Consider the following 22,394-nt stretch of genomic DNA (forward strand, 5'->3'; position numbering starts at 1 on the left):
GGAAGAGTGCAGAGTGAAGAAACAGCGGGAAGGCTAATCTTGAAAGGCGTCAGGAGGAGGTAAGGTTTGAGCTTTTTTTAGGGAGGGGACGGTCCCTGAAGGATGAAGGAATCTGAGGGAAGCGTCTAGCCGTCTTGGAACCTTTCCAGCACTTTCAAAACCCCGTCTTCGGTGTTCCCGTTGTGGCGCAGCAGAAACGAATCCGCCTAGGAACCATGAGGTTGCGGGTTCGATCCCTGACCTCGCTCAGTGGGTTAAGGATCCAGCATGGCCATGAGCTGTGGCGTAGGTCACAGACGCAGCCTGGCTCCTACGTTGCTGTACCTGTGGTGTAGGCCAGCAGCTGTAGCTCTGATGCTCCCACTAGCCTGGGAACCTCTGTATGCCACAGTGTGGCCCTAAAAAACAAAACAAACAAAAAACCCCGTCTTCCTTCACAGGTCAGGCACACAGACTGTGGCGGGTAAGAGGGCAGGCGTGCCTCTCCAGAGCTGGAATCTGGATTGTGAATTGAGGTAAGTCACTGACCTCTCAGGCCACCGATAAAACAGGAAGGCAATTCAAGTAAAATGTCTGGCATGTACCATCTCTTATCTACCACCCGAGGGGAAGCTGGAGTGAATGCCAAGGGGTAACCAGAGCTGAGACCTGGCAGACGGGTTAAAGAACACAGAGGGGCTGCAGAGGATGTGTGGGTGCAGTCTGGAAATAACTGCCTTTTACTTTTATCTGCTACCTGGGACCAACTAACTCTTAGTATGATTTTAGAGCAGGGATTAGCTGATTTCTTTTGTAAAGGGCCAGATAAGAAATATTTTAGGGCTTGTGGGCCACAGAGTCTCTGTCTCAACTACTCAACTTTGTTGCTGACATGCAAAAGCAGTCCCAAGCAACACGGAAGTGACCGTGGGTGTTGTGTCCCAACAGGTGGTGGCTGGAGTGGGCCTGTGACATCTTGTCTACAGGCCTAAACATGGGGGGATGTAAGAATAAAGCTATAGCTAAGGAATTTAAAAGAAAACCAGGTAGAGTTTCAATAGCTCAGTTAATATCATCAACTCTAGCAATTAGCCTTTTAGTTATAAGCCTCTAGAATGTAAGCAAAACAGTGAGCTCTAATTTAAAAAAAAAAAAAAGGATTGCCTGGAAGTCAGGAGATCTTGCTCTATCAATTCCTAATAGGTTGGCCCTCGGGCAAATCACAACTCCCAACTCTACTTCCACAGGTGAAATGTGCCTGTTTGGGCTCTAAGAACCCTCGGGGAATTCTAAGATTGAGTCTGTCCAACACTTAAGGGGACTGCTGCCCTGCTTTGGTCCCACGTCACAGTCCAAGATGTCCAAGTCTCATGACCCTCCATGATTTAGTTAGATCTGGCTTTAAATTCCAAGTCAGTCAGAGACCTCCACAGACATCTAACTTCATTTGGTTTGGTAAAACATTCTGAGCAAAGGAGTGTTGCAAACTGCAAAATCAGCATGTGCCAATTAGAAGTCTAGTGTTTCGGAGTTCCTGTCGTGGCGCAGCAGAATTGGATCCGACTAGGAATCATGAGGTTGTGGGTCTGATCCCTGGCCTCACTCAGTGGGTTAAGGATCTGGCATTGCTGTGAGCTGTGGCGAGGCTCGGATCTGGCACTGCTGTGGCGTAGGCCGGTAGCTACAGCTCCGATTCGACCCCTAGCCTGGGAACCTCCATATGCCGCAGGTGCGGCCTTAAAAAGACAAAAGAAAAAAAAAAGTCTAGTGTTTTTATCTTGGTGAATGAACTTCCTATTTCAAGGAACTGGCCCCTAGTGAGGATCCATTTCACTAACCTGGAGGAAAGATCAAAAAAGCTAGGCGGTCAGAGTGCTTCAATCAGTTACTAGTTTTGTATTTACAGGACTACTCATAGAAATTTAGTTGGCCTGAATATTGAAAAACTATGATACATATTGTCTTTATATTGTTACTTAGTTTTAGCTTGCTGGCACCTATGTCTCTTTGGCTCTATATAAATTACTTAAAAGCAAAAGCATTGCATTTCTTAAACTGTCTACAAAATCCAGTTCCCCTACTCATTCACATAACATTCCTCACTAATTTGTATTTTCCTTTTTAGGGCTGCACCTGTGGCATATGCAATTTCCCAGGCCAGGGGCAGAACCTCAGTTGCAACTGACAACCTATGCCATAGCCACAGCCACTTATGATCCAAGCCATATCTGTAACCTATGCTGCAATGTGGGGCAATGCTGGATCCTCTACCCACTTATCAAGACCAGGGACCGAACCCACATCCTCATGGATACTAGTCAGGTTCTTAACACGCTGAGCCATAACGGGAGCTCCCATTCCTCACTAATTTGGATTGAAGATACCACTTCATGTGAAGGTGGCTAAATCATTACCTTAGTACTTTCCATCAGCTTAGGACCTCATTCTTCCCTCCTCTCTCCTACAGGGAGTATAAGAATTGAAATAATCTTCTCTTGGTCAGAGTTCAATTTTTAATTTTATAATCTTCTAGCAAAAATCAACAGGCTTCCTGCCGCACATAGCTCAAATGCGTGGGGTGCTATGACCTGGGTTACTGGTGAAAAGCTACCATTTAAGAGGAAGGAGAGGAGGAGGAACAGAGCTGATTTAGTAGGTGAGAGTTAAACATATTTCCTACCTTCATGTATTGCAGTGGGCGTCTTCATTTCGACCTTTGAGCGTTTATACTTTCATTGTGTGCATTTAATACATTAAATTTACCGGCAACTGTTTAGGTTTCTATAACCGGGGCTTCTGAGAAATGACATGAAGGCATATGCCCTCACAAACGCTAAGGTTAACACAGCACACCTTGGTTAGCTTACACTAAAGCAGCCCCAGTGTCACTAGTGCAATCAAGTGGTACCATGACAAGAACCACAGGCAAGAAGAAGGGAAAAGAGCCTTGTGTGGGGGTGGGTGGAAGCAGGGCTGTGCCTCCTCCAGCTCGAGCACTGACTGGCAGTGCAGATCAAGAGGCTCATGTTGCCAGCACAAGTGGCTGCTGCCCTAAGACACAGCATCCCCCCCTATAAAGCAAAACAAGAAGAAACAGTTTACCTCAGAGCACGAAGGACCCATCAGGGTCCCTCTGCTTTTGAGAATGGCAGGACTGCTGCAAACGAGGGGGCAAAGGTGCTACGGAAGACGCAAACTTACCCAGGGTCAAAAACTCCTGGAGTGCGGCAGGTTGGTCCAGAACAGGACTGTAACATCATCAGCCGATAGTTCATCTTTCCTAAAAGCTCTGGGTCTATACTCTTAGCAATGTTATTGATTTGGTGTGGGTCTGCAGTCAGATTATAGACTTCTACGAACACCTACAGGAAACGAAAAGACAAGAGGAAAGAAAAGAGCAAGGGTTACATTTAAAGAAATACTCTTTTTCAGGTTCGAGGGAGACAAGATGGCAGAGTCAAAGGACTCAGGCTCACCTCCTCTCGCGAAAACACCAAAATTACAACTAATGACTGAACAACCATCAACAAAATAGACTAGAAGCTACCAACAAAGACGTCCTACAGCCAAAGACAAAGGCACACTGAGATGGCAGGAGGGGCGCCTTTGTGATATAAGCAATACTATACCCACCAGGTGGGCAACCCATAGCCTGAGAAGTAACTATATTGCAGAGACTATCCCACGAAAGTGAGAGTTCTGAACCCCCCGTGAGGTTCCCCAGCCTGGGAGGTCTGGCATTGGAAGGAGGAGGGGTCCCCTGGAGCTTCTAGCATCGAAAGCCAGCGAGGCTTGTACACAAGAGCTCCACAGGTCTGAAGGAAACAGAGACTCCATTCCTGGATGGTGCACAAAGAGTTTCAAGTACACTGGATCCAGGGCAAAGCAGGGGACTCCATAAAAATCTATCCATCTTGGAAGGCTTCCTGGGAAAGCAGGAAGCAGCTGTGGCTCAATGTGAGGGCTGAACATTGGAGGTGGTGGTCCCAGGGAATAATCACTGGCATGAGCTCCCCTGGAGGCTGCTACTTTGGAAAAATCTGCCCCACCCATGAGAAGCTCCAGGTCAAACAACCAACAGGGTGAGAATACGGCTCCATCCATCAGCAAACAGGCTGCCTATAAATCCTCCTAGACACACAGCCACTTCTCATCACACCCAGAGACAGCGCCAACCACCAGAGGGAGAAGACTCAGGTCCACCAGTGGACAGGGGCAGGTACCAGTCTCTCCCATCATGAAGCCTGCAACAAGCCCTTGTATCATTAACCCACCAGGGAGCAGACACCAGAAGCAGGAGAGGCTACAACCTTTAGCCTGCCAAAAGGAGACACGCAAAAAGGTATACAAAGTGAAAAGGCAGAGAAATATGAGCCAGATGAAGGAACAAGACAAAATCCCGTAAGAACAGCTAAATGAATTGGAGATAAGCAACCTACATGAAAAAGACTTTAGAATAATGATAGCAAAGATGATCTAAGATCTCAGGAAAAAAACTGGAGGCAGGAGTTCCCATCGTGGCTCAGTGGTTAGTGAATCCGACTAGGAACCATGAGGTTTCGGGTTCAATCCATGGCCTCGCTCAGTGGGTTAAGGATCCGGCATTGCCTTGAGCTGTGGTGTGGGTCACAGATGCAGCTTGGATCCTGCATTGCTGTGGCTCTGGCCTAGGCCAGCAGCTACAGCTCCGATTCAACCCATAGCCTGGGAATCTCCATATGCCGTGGGAGCAGCCCTAGAAAAGGCAAAAAGACAAAAAAAAAAAAAAAAAAGAAAGAAAGAAAAGAAAAAAAAAGCTGGAGGCAAAGATAGAGAAATTAGAAAAACCATTTAACAAAGAAATAGAAGGTTTAAATATTAAACATACAGACATTAATTCTTTAGAAGGAACCAAGAGCAGAATATAGGAGGCAGAAGAACCAAAAACGGTTGAAGACAGATTGCTGGAAATCACTGACATGGAGCAGAATGAATGAGGAATGAAAAGAAATGAGGACAGTCTAAGAGACCGCTGGAACAACATTAAATGCAACAACATTCAAATTATAGAGGTCTCAGAAGGAGTAGAGAGAGAGAAAGGGCCAGAGGAAATATCTGAAGAGATACAGCTGAAAACATCCCTGACATGGGAAAGGAATCACTTATTCAAGTCCAGGAAGCACAATAAATACCATATAAAATAAACTCAAGGAGGAACACCCTGAGATACAATTTAATCTAACTGAAAAATTAAAGACAAAGAAAACATTGAAAGCAGTTACAGAAAAGCAACGAATAACATGCAAGAGAACCCCAATCAGGTTATCATCTAATTTTTCAGTGCAAAGTTTGCAGGTCAGAAGGAAGTGGCATGATATCAAGGGAAAAAACCTCCCACCAAGAATACTCTACCCAGCAAGGCTCTCATTCAGATTTTTTTTTTCTTTTTGCCTTTTCTAGGGCAGCTCCCATGGCATATGGAGGTTCCCAGGCCAGGGGTCCAATTGGAGCTTTAGCTGCTGGCCTACACCAGAGCCATAGCAACGTGGGATCCGAGCCACGTCTTCGACCTACACCACAGCTCACAGCAATGCCAGATCCTTAACCCACTGAGCAAGGCCAGGGATTGAACCCGGGAAACCTCATGGTACCTAGTCGGATTCAATAACCACTGTGCCACAAAAGGAACTCTGCTCATTCACATTTGAAGGAGAAACCAAAAGCTTTGAAGACAACCAAAAGCTATGAGAATTCAGCACCACCAAACCAGCTTTACAATAGTAAAGGAACTTCTCTAGGTAGGAAGGCCACAGCTAGAAAGAAAAAAGTTACAAACGAGAAGGCTCACTGGTAAAGGCAAACATACAGTTAAAGTAGGAAATCTTCCACACACAAATATGATATCAAAACCAGCTTTCATGAGAAGAAGAGGGTACATATGAAGGACACTGGAGATGCACGTGCAATTAAGAGAGTAGCAACTTAAAATGATCCTGTATATATACAGATTCCTCTATCAAGAAGTCAAGTATGGCCTTGTGGAATTCTCTCCCCCAACCTGAGGCTGCTCTGGGACTGGCATAGGTACACTGAGGAATACGGAATGACTGGCCAACAGGGACCTGCTGTACAGCACAGGGAACTCTACCCAATATTCTGTGATAATCTATCACAGATAATCTGTGTGTATACGTATAACCGAATCACTTCGTTTTACCTCAGTTTATTATTACAACATTGTAAAAAAAAAGAAAAAAAAAAAAAAAAAGACTGCTGTGAGTTATTTCTAAATGGGAAGGGAAGAGGCCGATTAAAAACCAAGTCCCAAGAGAGTATCATCAACCTCAAGATCCTCCAGGGGCCCAAGGGTATAGAGGAGACCATGGAGGATCTGTTCTGGAGGTTGAATTGTTTGGGGTCTGTGGCCCACAAGCTGCTTGTGCCTGCAGGCAGAGTCAGGAGGGGAGAGAGGGGAAGAAACTTATTACCTTCTGTAATTAAAGCAGAAAATAGAAGGCAAGACCTTCAAAGGGCAAGGTCTCAGAAACTAGACTTGTAAGGTCTAGTGAGAGCTGACATCTGAAGTTTTATTTTTGCCTGACAATTGAGAAAATTCAAAAGAGAATAGATATAAAAGGACTGTAACCTGTACTATAAAAATCTTAAGTTCTTCTATTTATTTATTTTTTGGGAGACACACCTGCAGCATGTGAAAGTTCTCAAGCCAGGGATTAAATCCGAGCTGCAGCTGTGACCTACTTAGCCTACTGTGTCGGGCTGCGTTATTGAACCAGCACCACCACAGAGACAATGTCAGATACTTAACCTGCTACACTACAGTGGGAACTCCACATTCTATTTTAAAAAGCAGTCTGGGATATATGACACCAATTGATGAATGATACAATATTATTTCTAACACTAGACATGTCTAATGTCACTATTTCCCCCCAATCTGTACTTCTTTCTCCAAATTGGATTTAAAAGAGATGGGCTCCACAAAGATGTATATAAATTTTGCCTTCCAGTAGTTGCCCTCAGATTATCACTTATAAAGAAGGAAGTGAGCCTGAGGGAAGCTTTCTTTCCTCCTTGTTGTCCAAAGTGCTTATAAGCTAAAAATAAACAATTTCTGAGAAACACCACGAGCATCGGCTCCATATGGCAAGATGTGGGTGGCCAGGCACAGGAGGTGAGCACTTGCCGATAGGCAGCATGAAACCACAAGGGACAGGAGTCTGTGTGATCTGTAGACAATTCACACTGATCTGGGTTGGCCAAGAGCCACCTTCCTCCAAGGACGCTTTGACCCGTCACTGCTCATCTATTTGAGCATCGCTGGACCTGGCTGTGGTGGGGACAGCAGGAGCTGAACAAGGTGGCTGCCAGCAAGCTTTCTGGGATAGGCCCTGAATCCTTTCACCTCCACTCCTTTCTTTTTTTTTGGTCTTTTGTCCTTTTAGGGCTGCACCCGCAGCATATGGAGGTTCCCAGGCTAGGCGTCTAATCGGAGTTGTAGCTGCCAGCCTATGCCAGAGCCACAGCAACACCAGATCCAAGCCGCGTCTGCAACCTATACCACAGCTCACAGCAACGCCGGATCCTTAACCCACTGAGTGAGGCCAGGGATTGAACCCACAACCTCAAGGTTCCTAGTTGGATTCGTTTCCGCTGTGCCACAATGGGAACTCCTCCACTCCTTTCTAGGAAAGGCCTCCATGCCTTTCACCACCTCCACCTCACCCCAACTATCAGGGAAGTTAACAGACCAGGCATGAAGCATTCTGAAACAGGAAACTGTGTGCATTTCAAGGGTATGTGTGGGTGGTGGTGGGAGTGAAGAAAACCCCACCCATGGAGGACAGACAAATCAAGCATAGCCTTATGAAATTCCTTCTCCCTACCTGAAGGAATCATAAGTGGAAAGACAGATAAGAAACACATCTTTCCCAGGGAGCATCCTTGGAATTGCTCTTCTGCCACAAAGCCTGGCCAACAAAGCCCTGGGGTGACACACGGGAGGATGCAGTAGGCTGTCTTACCTCCTGGTCATCAAACTCACAATACTGTAAATTCCACAGGTGCGACATGGTCCTCACGCAGGCATAGGTGTTGTTATACGCATCTTCACACACACAGTCCGGGAAACATTGCTGTGGGGACATTTCAGAGTTAAATGACGATCATTATTCTACTGTAACAAATATGACCTGCCTTTAGGGGGCAACCAGGTTGGCCCAAGCTAGATGTACAACTGGACAGAAATGAGGAAACCTTACCCAGAGAAGTAGGTAAAACAGGAGTGTTCCCTGGTGGCTCAGTGCATTAGGGATCTGCTGTTGCTGTGGCTCAGGTTTGATCCCCGGCCTGGGAACTTCCGCCTGCCATGGGTCTGGCCAAAAAAAAAAAAAAAAAGATAGGCTTTGTTCCTTACTGAGGGCTGACTCAATTAAGGAACATGAGGTCTGGCTGTTTTGTTTGTAGACTGTTGCCATCCCTGCCTGCTAACCCCTTGGCAAGAATTAGTGGTAATGAGACCTGTCGTACGTGTTGGAAATAGAAGAAATTAATATACACAAGTCACTACTAAGGTATATTAGGTTCTGTTATCCTAAACGTTGGCGAAAAAGGCTAAAATGAACTCTGTGGAATCATCTGCAGGCACGTTGTTTACAAGTGTTCTTTTTAAGCAACAATGACTTAACTCTTATTTCGTCACATCTTCCCTACTATCTTTTGGTTGCTTCTTTACTATATCTTAACACGTTGGTATTAGGCTTCCACTTGTAATAGACTCTGCTATTTCCTCTTCTCTAGAGAGGCTAATGTCGCTCTTAGCACCTCCATGACCAGCTTGGCTGCCACTAAAGCAAGACACTCATTATGGCAGGGTTACAGGTGGGAGCCCCTCAATAAAAAGTTACTTCGGAGTTCCCACTGTGGTGCAACAGGATCAGTGGCTTCTTGAGAGCGCTGGGGCACAGGTGCGATCCCTGACCTGGCACAGTCAGTTAAGGATCTGGTGTTGGCCCGCTGTGGCTTAGGTTGCAAATGCAACTCAGATCCGATCCCTGGCCTGGGAACTCCACAGGCCAAAGGACGGGAAGGGTAGGAAAACAGAAAGCGTTACTGATAAAGTGAGAAGATGGGCAGATACATACATGCGAAGAGCATGTTTCGACAGTAGGTCGAAAGCAACGTTTTCAGGGTTGTTGAGTTTCCCTGTGTCCACCTCCTCAACTCCCAGAGTCAAGTGACAAAGTCAAGTGACAGGAGGAGGACTGGGGTAAAGGGTTTCAACACTTAGCACATCTAAACCAATCCCTGCTGTGCTGTCAGTGAGGAAGCTGCTAAGCCAACCCAGACCACACTCACAGATACTCCAGGACTCAGGGAAGGACATGTTGGGTCGGTGACGTTACGGCCTTCTCCTTGATACTCCACTAGGACATCTGATCGCCACGTCAGGTTACTGGCTCCTTTCTGAAAAGAAGAGCAAAAGTGGTTTCTGTGAGGCATATAAACTGTGACAAGGATCAAGATCACCAAGTTCTTCATTCTACTGCTAAAGGGGACTCGGGAGTCAAACTGAATTGGACCGTTCGTTCAGTAACTAAAAGGCAACGACTAAAAGGGAGGTAACTGAAGATTACCGAGTATCACGCCTGGTACCTACAGAGCCCTCACGAGTGATGTCAAATGCTTTGAGCATTTAACAGCTACTTCCCAAGACTACTTCTGGGAAATAGGGCAGGAATGGAAACCACACAGCAGCTAAGAAATAAAGTCCCAGGGTATGGTGCTCCAAGTCCAGATCAGAACAAACATACTGTCTCTGAGCGCTGTAAGAACTAGTTTAAGCTCATGTTGAGAAACTGAACAGGGCTGGTGTGACCTTCATCCTCTTTTGGAAGGTCAGAATGAAGATACCATACCTAACTATATAAACTCAATTTCTGATGCACATTAGTGGAGCAGAAGGAAAGAAGTGATAGCATTTGACATGGGAAAGCTTAAGACAGGCAAAGGAGGAAAGATCTAGGAGTAACCAGTAGACTGGGATCAAAAGAACAACGTGAGCTAGGATAGAAGCTGAACACAGGAAAAGGCTCTGGCACATAAGCAGCCCGCCTGTTCTATAAAGAATGGTGGGTGATGGGAGTCAAGTTTTTGAACAGGGAAGCAACACAGTCCAGGCTGTGCTTTAGAAAAATCAGCCCAGCAGCAGAGTCTAGAAAGAGAGTGGAAACATTGTGACAGGGAGGCCAGACAGGAGGGGCTCTTTTATCAGCAACACCGAGAGCTTGTTAGGAATGCACAATCTCAGGCCCTATCTTAGCCATAATGAGCCAGAGCCTACATTTTATTAAAATCCTCTGTGACTCACACGCACAGGAACATTTCAGAAGCACTGCTCCAAAAACAGCAGTGTGAAAATGTGCCCCCAGCAACAGAAGCATGGAGGCAGGGCGCAATCTGCATTTTAGCAAGCCCCACAGGCATCGTTGATGAATGGAACTTTAAGAACCACGGCTCTAAGGACTGGAGTGGATCTATTTAACCGGTGACCACCGTGGGGAATGGGTCATGGCCTGAGCAAGGCCACAGAATGCTGCAGCTACCTGGAAAGGGAGAGTAAGACAGGGGTGTGTTCCCTAACTCTCTCTTCTACAATGAAACCTCAACAATCCCAAGTGGATGAAGGTCTCAGAAATCAGAAGTCACAGGAGATATCAAAAGCTGCCAGCTCCCATTAGGACCCATTCTGCCAACCCTGAGCCATCATCCGTCAAACTGATGTTGGACCTCAAAACCCTACTCTTACAAATGGGACCTAATTAAACTTAAAAGTGGTGAGGCATTCATTCTTACAACAGAATATTAGGCATCTGTGAATGACACGGGTCAACCTGCAAACTAATGAATTGAAAAAAGTCCTGATTACAACTAGTAAGATGTCATTTTTAGAGTACAATACAAGATAGGTGTGTTTAAGAATACATGCATGATAATTACTAAAAAATAAAAAAAAAACAGGAAATTGCATCAGTATGGGGAATATTTCAGTTCTTAAATGGGATGATGGGTTCATGGGTATTTCTTGTGTTTCATAACTTTTTATATGAGTTCCATGTTCTCTTGAATTATATATCACCTAATAATAAATTGTGACAGATTCAGACAAATCAATGAGTAAGAGTCACCTACAGTGAGTTACTCTAAATAGCTAAAACATTCTAGTATTGATCCTTCAAACATCTCTATGCTTAAACATACTTATATAAATTTTTAATGGGCAAGAGATGCTATTGCATCTCCTTTTCACCCACCAGTATGTGATGGGCATCTTTCCAAGTCGATGTCTACTTATCTACATCATTTGATGTTGGTTTAATAGTCTACTGTTTATTTGTGCCACAATGTAACCAATTCCCTAATGGATATTTAGGTTTTCCATTTTCTTCTATTAATACTATATGTGGTTTTTATACTTAGCTCTGTGCAGTACTGGGCACAGTAGATATTCGAGTATTTCTTTTTCTTGTTTTTTTTTTTTGTTTTTTTTTTTGCTTTTTAGGGCTGCACTTGTGGCATATGAAGTTCCCAGGCTAGGGGTCGAATCCAAGCTACAGCTACTGGCCTATGCCACAGCCACATGAGATCCGAGCCGCATCTGCGACCTACACCACAGTGTACAGCAATGTTGGATCCTTAACTCACTGAGCAAGGCCAGGGATCGAACCTGCATCCTCATGAATCCTAGTCGGGTACATTAACCACTAAGCTATGAAGGGAACTCCCTCGAGTATTTCCTGAATGAATTTTGAATTTTGTTCTCTTAGGATAAATTCTTAGAGGCAACTCCTTGACGGGTGTATTCTGAAGTGATGTGTCTTGTTGTATTAGCCTTGTTAAATTAGCTTATACTGATCACACTTCAAAGAACAGAGTCTGAGTAGCTTTCTTTCATTTTCTCAAACTTCTGAAAAGACTGGGTATTAATCTTATTAATCTTTGCCAGTTCTACAGGTGATAAAGACCTCCTTCAGTTAAGCTTCCCTTTGATCAGCAGTGAAGCAATCTCTTTGCATTGACTTTGGCCATTTCTAATTCCTCTAGGAATTAATTAGTCACTTCTTCTGCCCATTTTTATACTGGGATATTAGTCTTTGCTTTCTAAGAGCTGATCTATTAGAACTAATTTCCCTTTTTCATGTATGTTGTAAATACTTTCCCAAATTTGCAACTTGTCTTCATTTATGACGGAGTTTTTTTTTGGGGGGGGGAGAAGGGAAAAAGGGAGGATACAGAGCTCTGTTTATGTGTCCAGTCATTTTTAAAGAAAACTCCTTCCCATTACAGATAAGAGAAAAAGTCTATTCTCTGCTACCCAAATTTAATAGTTTTAAATTTTGGAGTTCCTGTTGTGGTGCAGTGGTTAATGAATCTGACTAGGAAACATGAGGCTGCAGGTTGGAACCCTGGCCTTGCTTAGTGGGTTAAGGATCCAGCGTTGCCGTGAGCTTTGGTGTAGGTCACAGACGCGGCTCGGATCCTGAGTGGCTGTGGCTGTGGCATAGGCCGGCAGCTGCAGCTCCGATTAGACCCCTAGCCTGGGAACCTCCATATGCCGTGGGAGCAGCCCTAGTAAAGGTACAAAGTCAAAAAAAAAAAAAAAAAAAAATTTCAAGTGCACACTTATATAGCTTGGAATTTATTTCAGAGTCTTTGCTCAGGCCTGAATGAAGGCTGTATACTCACCAAAATGGGCAAGAAGGACATCCCATCCATCTGCGTCTTATTCAGGTTATAGCCAGCGATGTCCAAGATGGTAGGACCCAAGTCGATGTTGGCAACAAGCATCTATAAGAAAGAGGCGGAAACAATCAGCTGATCCAGAAATTAGTTGGTCCTATTTTCCTTTTCTATTTATACCAGAGCTACTTTTTGTATAGTCCATACCTAACTATTGAATATATTCAAATATAACTGTGATAATTTAAAATACAAAATATAAAGCTTATAATACATGCCCCTGGGAAGTTCTGCTTATTCTACCCATACTGTTATTGATCAAAATATTTTTCCAGGGAGTTCCTGTCGTGGCTCAGTGGTAACGAACCCCACTAGTATCCATGAGGATGTAGGTTCGATCCCTGGCCTCGCACAGTGGGTTAAGAATCTGGCATTGCTGTGAGCTATGGTGTAGGTTGCAGACAAGGTTCAGATCTGACATTGCTGTGGCTGTGGTGTACGCTGGTGGCTACAGCTCTGATTCAACCCCTAACCTACAAACCTTCCTATGCCGTTGCGACAGCCCTAAAAGGACAAAAAAAAAAAAAAAAAAAAAAAAAAAAAAAAGACAAATTCCTTTAGGATTGCCTTGAATATGTTATGAATGTTGAGAAAAATCTTGGGCTATTTTATACAAAGTGTTTTCCAACTTGACTATTCTTATTAGTTCACTAAACTTGATTTCAAATTGACTCTTGACATTTTAAAAAGGCTCCAGGGTTGAATGTTTGTCACCCGTGAGAATATTAGCCTTTTTACAATTTCTCAAAGTGACAACACAAAAATGTTTGCAGTATGCTTTCAAAGACTTTCAATAATGCCTCAGTAAGCTTCCTTAAAGAACACAGAACTTGGATGTTTTTAAACAAATTTTCTCGAGATTAAAGACTGTCCTGCATTTATATGTTGCCTTATCTCTGTTTTACTGGACTATTTTCCTTCAGGGGAAAATACCTCTACAGGGCCTAAACCAGCATAGTGCAGTAGGGATAGGATGGGAGTTGTGAAGTTCCCATCGTGGCTCAGTGGTTAACAAATCCGACTAGGAACCATGAGGCTGAGGGTTCCATCTCTGGCCTTGCTCAGTGGGTTAAGGATCTGGTGTTGCCATGAGCTGCAGGGCAGGTGGCAGACGTGGCTCAGATCCCGCGTTGCTGTGGCTCTGACGTACACCGGCGGCTACAGCTCCGATTAGACCCCTAGCCTGGGAACCTCCATATGCCGTGGGAGCAGCCCAAGAAATGGCAAAAAAAAAGGGGGGGGAGTCGTGTAATTTAAAATTGTCTAGTGACCACTTTAAAGTGGAAAAAAAAAAAAGAGGTGAAATTCACTGTAAATGCTTAAATATTACTATTTCAACATGCAAACAATACAAAAAAATTGATGAGATTTTACTTTAAAAATTTTCCTGAACCAAGCATTTGAATCTAGTACTTTATGGAGTTCCGGTAGTGGCCCATCAGAAAGGAATCCGACTAGTAACCATGAGATTTCAGGTTCCATCCCTGGCCTCACTCAGTGGGTTAAGGATCCAGTGTTGTTGGGAGCTGTGGTGTAAGTCACAGACATGGCTCAGATTCTGCATTGCTGCAGTTGTGGTGCAGGCTGGCAGCTGTAGCTCCGATTCAACCCCTAGCCTGGGAACCTCCATATGCTGCGGGTACTGCCCTAAAAAGCAAAAAAAAAAAAAAAAAAAAAAAAGCAGTATTTTACAATTACAACATCTCAATTTGGACTATCCTATATATGTTTTGGCTCAACAACCACACAAACTATTGTAGTGGAGGGCATAAATCTAGAAGTCACATGGTCACAGGCTAGAAAACTCCTTGAAGTGATGGAGACAACCCACCAGAGAAACAAGGGGAAACTAGTGTTCACTGAGCACCGAGTCTGGGCCAGTGCTTAAGGCTTGGCCTCATTTAATCATCCCCACAATCCTAGGAGTATTTCCCCCATTTTATAGACGAGAAAATGAAAGGGAAGTGAATGAAACAAAGTCAGCAGCTTGTAACTGGAATAGCTATCATTTGCTGGAAAGAATCAGGTTTTCAAAATTGTTGTGCAAATTCAGATCATCTCAGGAAAAGTTCAATCAGGATTATTATTTAAAAAAAAAAGAACTACTAATCCTGCTCCTTTTAATTTGAAAACAAAACCAAAAGTACAGACATGAAAAGCAAGAAACCATCCTCAAAGCATTGTTCAGCAACAGCCAGGTTTCCTGGCTAGGACAGCACTTGGAGGGCAAAGCCATATACATATTCTGGCTCTAAAACAATTAGTGTCACTCCCCAGCTGTCGGAAATTGCCCTTCAGTGGCAGGCAACTCACTGGAAAGGCAATCCATATGGTACTGAGGACAAAAAACACAAAAACTATGTCTCTAGGGATTACACAAGACCTGATGTTAGAGATCCTTCCTAGGTCCAAGTCCCCCAGCTGAATGAGCAGCTTGGAATATGGTCCACAAGAGTGAGTGTGAATATGGAAGAGATCATGGCAGGAAAGGAGAGCCAAGCGCATCAGATAGAGGCAACGAGATCCCAACATGGGGCTGACAGATCTCCAGTCCCGTCCAGAACATGAAAGAAGTGAAGCCAATCCCACAGGTATTACTAACATGTCCAAGACACCAAAATAACAAACCCACAGAGACAGATATATAATGGCCATTGCTGGTCTCAGCAGGAATTGCCTCAAGAGCTGTCAGCTGCGGTTGGGAGCGCCCTCTAGGGACAGTATGCTCTATTGGGAGAAAGGTCTGTTAAGGTCCAGGACAGGAGTTCCCCTTGCGATGCAGCAGAAATGAATTTAACCAGTATCCATGAGGATTTGGTTTCAATCCCCGGCCTTGCTCACTGAATTAAAGGATCTGGCATTATTACGGCATTACTTCCATATGCCACAGATTCGGCCCTAAAAAGCAAGAAAAAAAAAAAAAGATCTAAGACAAATTAAGAGTCACTGAGATTCTGAGATTCCACCCAAGTTACCTTACACACCACTCTAAGAAGCTTTCTTCCCAAGTATCTACAATAATCACATCTTCCCTCAAAATGATGGATGCTTTTCCTATTAGGATTTTGTCTAACAAAATTAACATATAATATCAGGAAATGGGAGACTTCTAGCAGATACCAAATATGAGTGAAGAATTCGAGAGAATTATACCTATCTCTCATTTTTATATGGCAAGAATGAGAATAGACCTATGGGCCCACCACCATGATTGTCGTGAGACATGTTTCTACAATATTTTCTTAGCCTCTCTGCTGAAAACTCCATCTTGTCTTACTTTACTTTACCCCATATTCCTGCTTGAAAAACAGTCACAGTGCTGGTAAAAGACTTAAGCTTAAGAACACAGACCTAAAGGAATAAGTTATTCATGCGGTCAGCTGAATGAGGACATAATGCATTGGTCTAGGCACACCAGACCTGCGCAGACTGGCACACCCACCCACCCGTTTGCACAGCATGATACGTCCTCTTAAGGATAGGAGAAAGAGGAACCTCATGGCCCCAAGGGGTTTATGAGGGGTCGTTAGCACAATATGCATTAGCAAGGAGAACCAAGGTGCAAACCTAGGCACACTGGGTTGCCCCACATAGGCATGCCTTTTGATTCTCTAGATACTATGCATAGATAGTTAACTGCCAAGCTTCCTCAAATGCTAATGAATGTTAAATGCCTAAAGATCAGAGCAAAAGCTTAACCATCTACCAGCTATGTGACTTTTAAAATAATAAAAGAACTTTTAAAATAATAAAAAAAGGAGTTCCTGGAGTTCCGTTGTGGGTAGTGGCTCAGTGGTTAAGGAAGCAGACCAGGAACCATGAGGTTGAGGGTTCAATCCCTGGCCTTGTTCAGTGGGTTAAGGATCTGGCGTTGCCTGTGAGCTGTGGTGTAGGTTGTAGACATGGCTCGGATCCCGAGTTGCTGTGGCTCTGGCGTAGGCCGGCAGCTGCAGCTCCGATTAGACCCCTAGCCTGGGAACCTCCACATGCCGCGGGAGCAGCCCTAGGAAAAGCAAAAAGACAAAAATAAAATCAAATAAATAAAAAATAAAATAAAACAAAACAAAATAAAATAAAAACTATATCCTGCACCTACAGCCCCTTCTCACTTGACGCAATCCCAAAGAGCACAATAAAAGCAGTGTGGTTTCTTAAGGCGGCACTCTTGGTCCCTGAGACCTTGAGTCCCCTGGTTCCCACCTTTAATTAAGATAAATGTCTCTGTGTCTTGTTTTATGTTAACTTTTTCCTTAAGTTTCACAGCACCTGTTCTTCAGCCCTCACCTGCTGAGCTGGTCTCTGCACATGATGACTTCTAGAAACATTAGCAAGATGGTACTGCTTTTATCGCTAAGTATAAACTTAAAGGTCTATTTAGGGACTGGAACAGAAAAGGCTCTGACAAGGCCAAATAAATTATTTTATGTACAACGGCCTCACAGTTTGGGAATATTCTTAGGATGTAAGTATATAAACATTTTGATCAAACAAAAGGGCCTGGGAGCTCCCGTTGTGGCTCAGCCATAATGAACCTGACTAGTATCCATGAGGATTTGGGTTCAATCCCTGGCCCCACTCAGTGGGTCAAGGATCTGGCATTACTGTGAGCTGTGGTGTAGAGCACAGACTCGGCTTGGATCTTGAGTTGCTGTGGCTATGGCATTCCCTAGTCTGGAACTTCCACAAACCATGGGTGCGGACCTGAAAAGACCAAAAAAAAAAAAAAAAAAAAAAAAAAAAAGGCCCTAAAGAACAGTGGGACTTGAGATCAAGGGATATCATGTCTTGAACCTGCTTATCTTTTAGCTCTGGAAAAGTGAAAATACTACAGAATTATCCAAAAGAGTAAGGGCTCCTAGGAGGACACACCAGGCTTTCAGACAAACATTTAAGCCCTGATGTTATTATAGAACTGATGTAGGGCTTTCAAAAAAAAACGCAAAGCACACCATAGAGCACCCCAAATCCATCTGGTGAAAATCACTGAAAACAGAATTCTATACATCTCAGGCTGCTTCACCTGCACCGCCCCTCACCCCCAGCTTTCCTAACAAGGAGGAAGCCAGGGTGTCACCTAGCAACACTTGAGAATTTGCTCTTACCATCCTCTCAACTTTACATGGGAAAATCAAGCCCTATTCTATTCAAAGCCTTAAAGAGAGTAAGTGGTTTTTCTTGACTCCCAGTTCAGTTGTATTTCCCCTAGACCATGCTATGCCATTTCTGTTTTCTTTTCGTCTTTTTGCCTTTTTCTAGGCCCACTCCCGCAGCATATGGAGGTTCCCAGGCTAGGGGTCGAATCGGAGCTGCAGCTGCCGGCCTACGCCAGAGCCACAGCAACTCAGGATCCGAGCCTCGCCTGCAACCGACACCACTGCTCATGGCAACGCCGGATCCTTAACCCACCGAGCAAGGCCAGGGATGGAACCTGCAACCTCATGGTTCCTAGTCAGATTCATTAATCACTGCACCATGATGTGAACTCCAACCATTTCTGTTTTCTTACTAAGCTTTTCCTTTCTTAAAACTCTTTTGAAGAACTTCTACCACAAATCTGACGTAAGATTAATTTCCAGAGGAGAAAACCTCAACAGCCGATGCTTGGCATTCTCCCATACCAACTGCTCCTGTTCTTCCCAGCAGCCAACACAAAGCTAAATCCACTGGTCCAATGTGCCTTGTTTTGGCCATCAGATTGTTGCCAGCTCGGCTCACTATGCCCACCTCACCGCCCTGTGGCATTCACGCAGAACTGGCACCAAGACAACTGTGCTGCCAGCCCAGGATGCATCATCCACCACCTCTGACACTTGTTAGATGGAAGCTGGGGACTTCTTACTTCTTGAATGACAGCTGTCAGAACAGCAGTGTCAAAACACATGGATTTTGAGAACAGACAAGGATGCACTATACAACATACATACATATATACAGGGAATATAGCCAATTAAAAAATTTTTTTTGTGAAGTTCCCATCATGGCGCAGTGGAAACGAATCCGACTAGGAACCATGAGGTTGTGGGTTTGATCCCTGGCCTCGCTCAGTGGGTTAAGGATCTGGTGTTGCTGTGGCTGTGGTGTAGGCCAGCGGCTACAGCTCTGATTAGACCCCTAGCCTGGGAACCTCCATATGCCATGGGTGTGGCCCTCAAAAGACAAAAGACAAAAATAAATAAATAGTTTATTTAGGAGTTCCCGTCGTGGCGCAGTGGTTAACGAATCCGACCAAGAACCATGAGGTTGCGGGTTCGGTCCCTGCCCTTGCTCAGTGGGTTAATGATCCGGCGTTGCCGTGAGCTGTGGTGTAGGTTGCAGACGCGGCTCGGATCCCGAGTTGCTGTGGCTCTGGCGTAGGCCGGTGGCTACAGCTCCGATTCAACCCCTAGCCTGGGAACCTCCATATGCTGCGGGAGCGGCCCAAGAGATAGCAACAACAACAACAACAAAAGACAAAAAAAAAAAAAAAAAAAAAAAAAAAAGTTTATTTATTAATTTTTGACCATGATGTGGAAATTCCAGGGCCAGGGATCAAACCCATGTCACAGCAGTGACAGTGATGGATCCTTAACCTGCTAGGCCACCAGGGAACTTCAACACAGCCAATATTTTAGAACAACTATAAAAAGGACAGACTGAACTTCTTTGCAGAACAGATGCTGACTTGCAGACACTGAAAAACTTATGGTCTCCGGAGGAGACAGTTTGGGGGGGTGGTGAATGTGCTTGGGTTGTGGGATGGAAATCCTGTGAAACTGGACTGTGATGATCAATATACAACTATAGATGTGATAAATTCATTGGAGTAATAAAAAAGCCCCCCAAAAATAATAAAACAACTATAAATGGAGTACAACCTTTAAAAATTGCATATTACTATACTGTACACCTGTAACTCATACAATATGGTACAACTGTACTTCAATAAAATTTAATTAATTTAAAAGGAAGAATCACTACAAGGTTTATAAATACACTTGCAACATCTTAAGCCAATCAGCCTTCATGCTCATAGGAAGAAATCCAATCAGCCTCCTCTTTGGAAGAACAGCTTTCTTTCCTCAGGCAAGTGCTACCTGTAAACGGTGTCACCTTGTCAGGCACCTACCTTCGTTGTCTGATTGGGTTTGATACCAGGTCCTCGAACCAACAGTGGAACTTTGATGTCGAACTCATACAGCTGCCTTTTGTCTATAGGCAAAGAAAACTGGCCTGCAAGTAAAAAAAAACAAGTGGTCAAAGACAAAGCTGGGACAGAAGAGTCATTCATGCATGCATTCATTCAATAAGTAGAAAAAAAAAGAAATTAATCTTGTTCTCCTAATTATGGTATTTTTAGTTCTCCTAATTATGGTATTTTTAATGGAAAGCTTAAATTTGCCTTGGTCTCTTTTTACTACAGGGCAGGAAACAATGAACTCATGATCTTTAAATAAATGCCCAGAGGGACTCCCTGGTCTAAGATAAGTGGATTCAGCAAAAGCAATGACTGGAAAATGTTTGAGCATAAATACAGAACTTATGTGTGATACTTGACCTCATCACAATTGAAGTTGCTCTAAAAGCTGCTAGGTAAAGGCACAAAACCATTGACATTGGTTATCTTGAAATGCAGTTTATTCAGGAAAACCTAACAGGGTGTTGTTCCCAGGTGGCTCAGCAGGTTAAGGATTTGGCCTTGACACTGCTGCAGCTCGGGTTGGAGTTCAATCCCTGGAAACTTCCTGCCACAGGCATGGCCAAAAGAAAGAAAAAAGAAAAAAAAAAGATATAAAGAGTTGGTGAGGAGAATTCTCCAAAGAATTCCAGCTAACACATGCAAAAAGGACAAAGTGATGAAGTGAAATTTTGCAGTTTCTAAGGAATAGACTTAAGCAACACATCATCACTAGAAGCTTTAGTCACAAAATATTCACAGAATGGGCTCAGGTGTTATCATGTGGGCCTTCAATCAGTAACAGCATCCTTTACTAAAGGGAGGCAACCAGACACCCCAGGCATCATAATGTGAAGAAACAAGTGTGCACCAGCATCAACGAGACAGCATTCTTGCTGAAAACATGAATTTCTATTAGGACTCCAGATCCAACTACTGATCTATTAAGAAATGCTGAGTACAAAGAAACGAGTTATGGCATCATATAAGCAGTTAGCCAAATCTAAAATGTGAGATATTCTAAAGGACAAAAGACTGGTTTTTTGAACAAATCGGTGGCAAAGGACAGTCTTAGGACACACAAAAACTCAAGGTAACATGTGGACTTTATCTAGACTCTGACATGTAACAACTAGGCAGAGGCACCATCAGGTGTTGACGTGTGAAATCAGCGTCAGGTGTTTCTCCCAAAACTTCTAGCTAAAAAATAAACTTGAAGAAGGTAGTACGAATTCAAAAGACTGGCCCTGAACAGCTGAAAACTAAAGCTGGACAAAGCGGGTTATTTTACTAAACCCTACTTTGAGTGTTTACAAATATTCACAATAACATGTTAAATGCCTAATCGATCTTGCCTGTGCAGGCAAGCCTCAGATTCATTACCTTCAAGTGTATGAAATTCACAAAGGTGGGGAAAGAAGAAAACCTTGATTTTTAACTAGACAAGGTCCAAGTGGAAAGGATGAAAGTCAAGGATATGGGCCCGACTCACACTGCAGTTGTGAAAAGATAAAAAACAAACAAACAAAAAAAACCGCACCCATATATCAAATAAACTAACTGCAAAGAAAGTTCTTCCCCAAGACAATCCTCTCTCCATCTTTCTGTGTAAAATGTCTTATTACCTCTCTTCTCTAAGGTCCACTTGTTCTTTATATCTAGTTTAATCTCTTACCTCTGTCCTAAAGCCTGTCTCCAACCCATCAGGCTCACTCTCTGCTCAGTCTCCTAGAAAATCATGTAACTAGGCCTGTGAGACAGCAAATAACGAAAGCTGGTTTCGCCAGAGGGGAATGAATTGGCCCTCTAACCAAAGAGGTCCTGGCAAGACTCTCCCTCGGGCTGGTCCACCACTGTAAAAGGACAGGCGCTCTCTGCCAGTGCTACTGCTTGGGTGAGACAGGAAAGGCCCCTCCCCAAGGTCACGAGAACACCCAGCCCTGCCCCTTTACCTGTGTGATAGCCGTTGTCTGAGGTATAAAAGATGTAGGTGTTGTTGAGCTCCCCATTGAACTCCAATCGCTTGACCAGCTTCTCCACAAGGTCATCAACTGAGAGTAGAGTCTGCCACCTGGATGTGAACAGAGGGCAGCAATGGGACTTCAGAGACAATGGCTGAGGTAGTTGCCAAAACCACAAAAAGCAAAGTCCAAAAAACCCCCAAACCAGAGTTCCCGTCGTGGCTCAGTGGTTAACAAATCCAACTAGCAACCATAAGGTTGCAGGTTCGATCCCTGGCCTTGCTCAGTGGGTTAAGGATCCAGCATCGCCCTGAGGTGTGGTGTAGGCTGCAGACGCAGCTCAGATCTGGCGTTGCTGTGGCTGTGGTGTAGGCTGGTGGCTACAGCTCTGATTAGACCCCTACCCTGGGAACCTCCATATGCCGCAGGTGGGGTCCTAAAAAGACAAAAAAGTAAGTAAGTAAAACTAAATACACCTTAAGAAAAAAGCAACATATTTTAAAAAA

The 22,394-nt window shown here is 44.0% G+C and overlaps 1 protein-coding gene across 1 annotated transcript in view; it reads right to left on the reverse strand.

Annotated features, from left to right (window-relative positions):
* The window catches only part of GNS (glucosamine (N-acetyl)-6-sulfatase), a 61,530-nt gene that overhangs the window by 2,994 nt on the left and 36,142 nt on the right, over positions 1 to 22,394 (reverse strand). The window contains exons 8-13 of the mRNA XM_021091947.1: positions 21,880 to 21,998; positions 19,880 to 19,983; positions 12,721 to 12,822; positions 9,334 to 9,441; positions 8,001 to 8,111; positions 3,181 to 3,341 (exon numbers count right to left, since the gene is read on the reverse strand). Of these exons, the coding sequence (XP_020947606.1) occupies positions 3,181 to 3,341; positions 8,001 to 8,111; positions 9,334 to 9,441; positions 12,721 to 12,822; positions 19,880 to 19,983; positions 21,880 to 21,998 (705 nt within the window). The remainder of the gene's footprint in view (positions 1 to 3,180; positions 3,342 to 8,000; positions 8,112 to 9,333; positions 9,442 to 12,720; positions 12,823 to 19,879; positions 19,984 to 21,879; positions 21,999 to 22,394) is intronic.

The sequence above is a fragment of the Sus scrofa genome, chromosome 5 (genome assembly GCF_000003025.6).
Source record: "Sus scrofa isolate TJ Tabasco breed Duroc chromosome 5, Sscrofa11.1, whole genome shotgun sequence".
NCBI lineage: Eukaryota > Metazoa > Chordata > Mammalia > Artiodactyla > Suidae > Sus > Sus scrofa.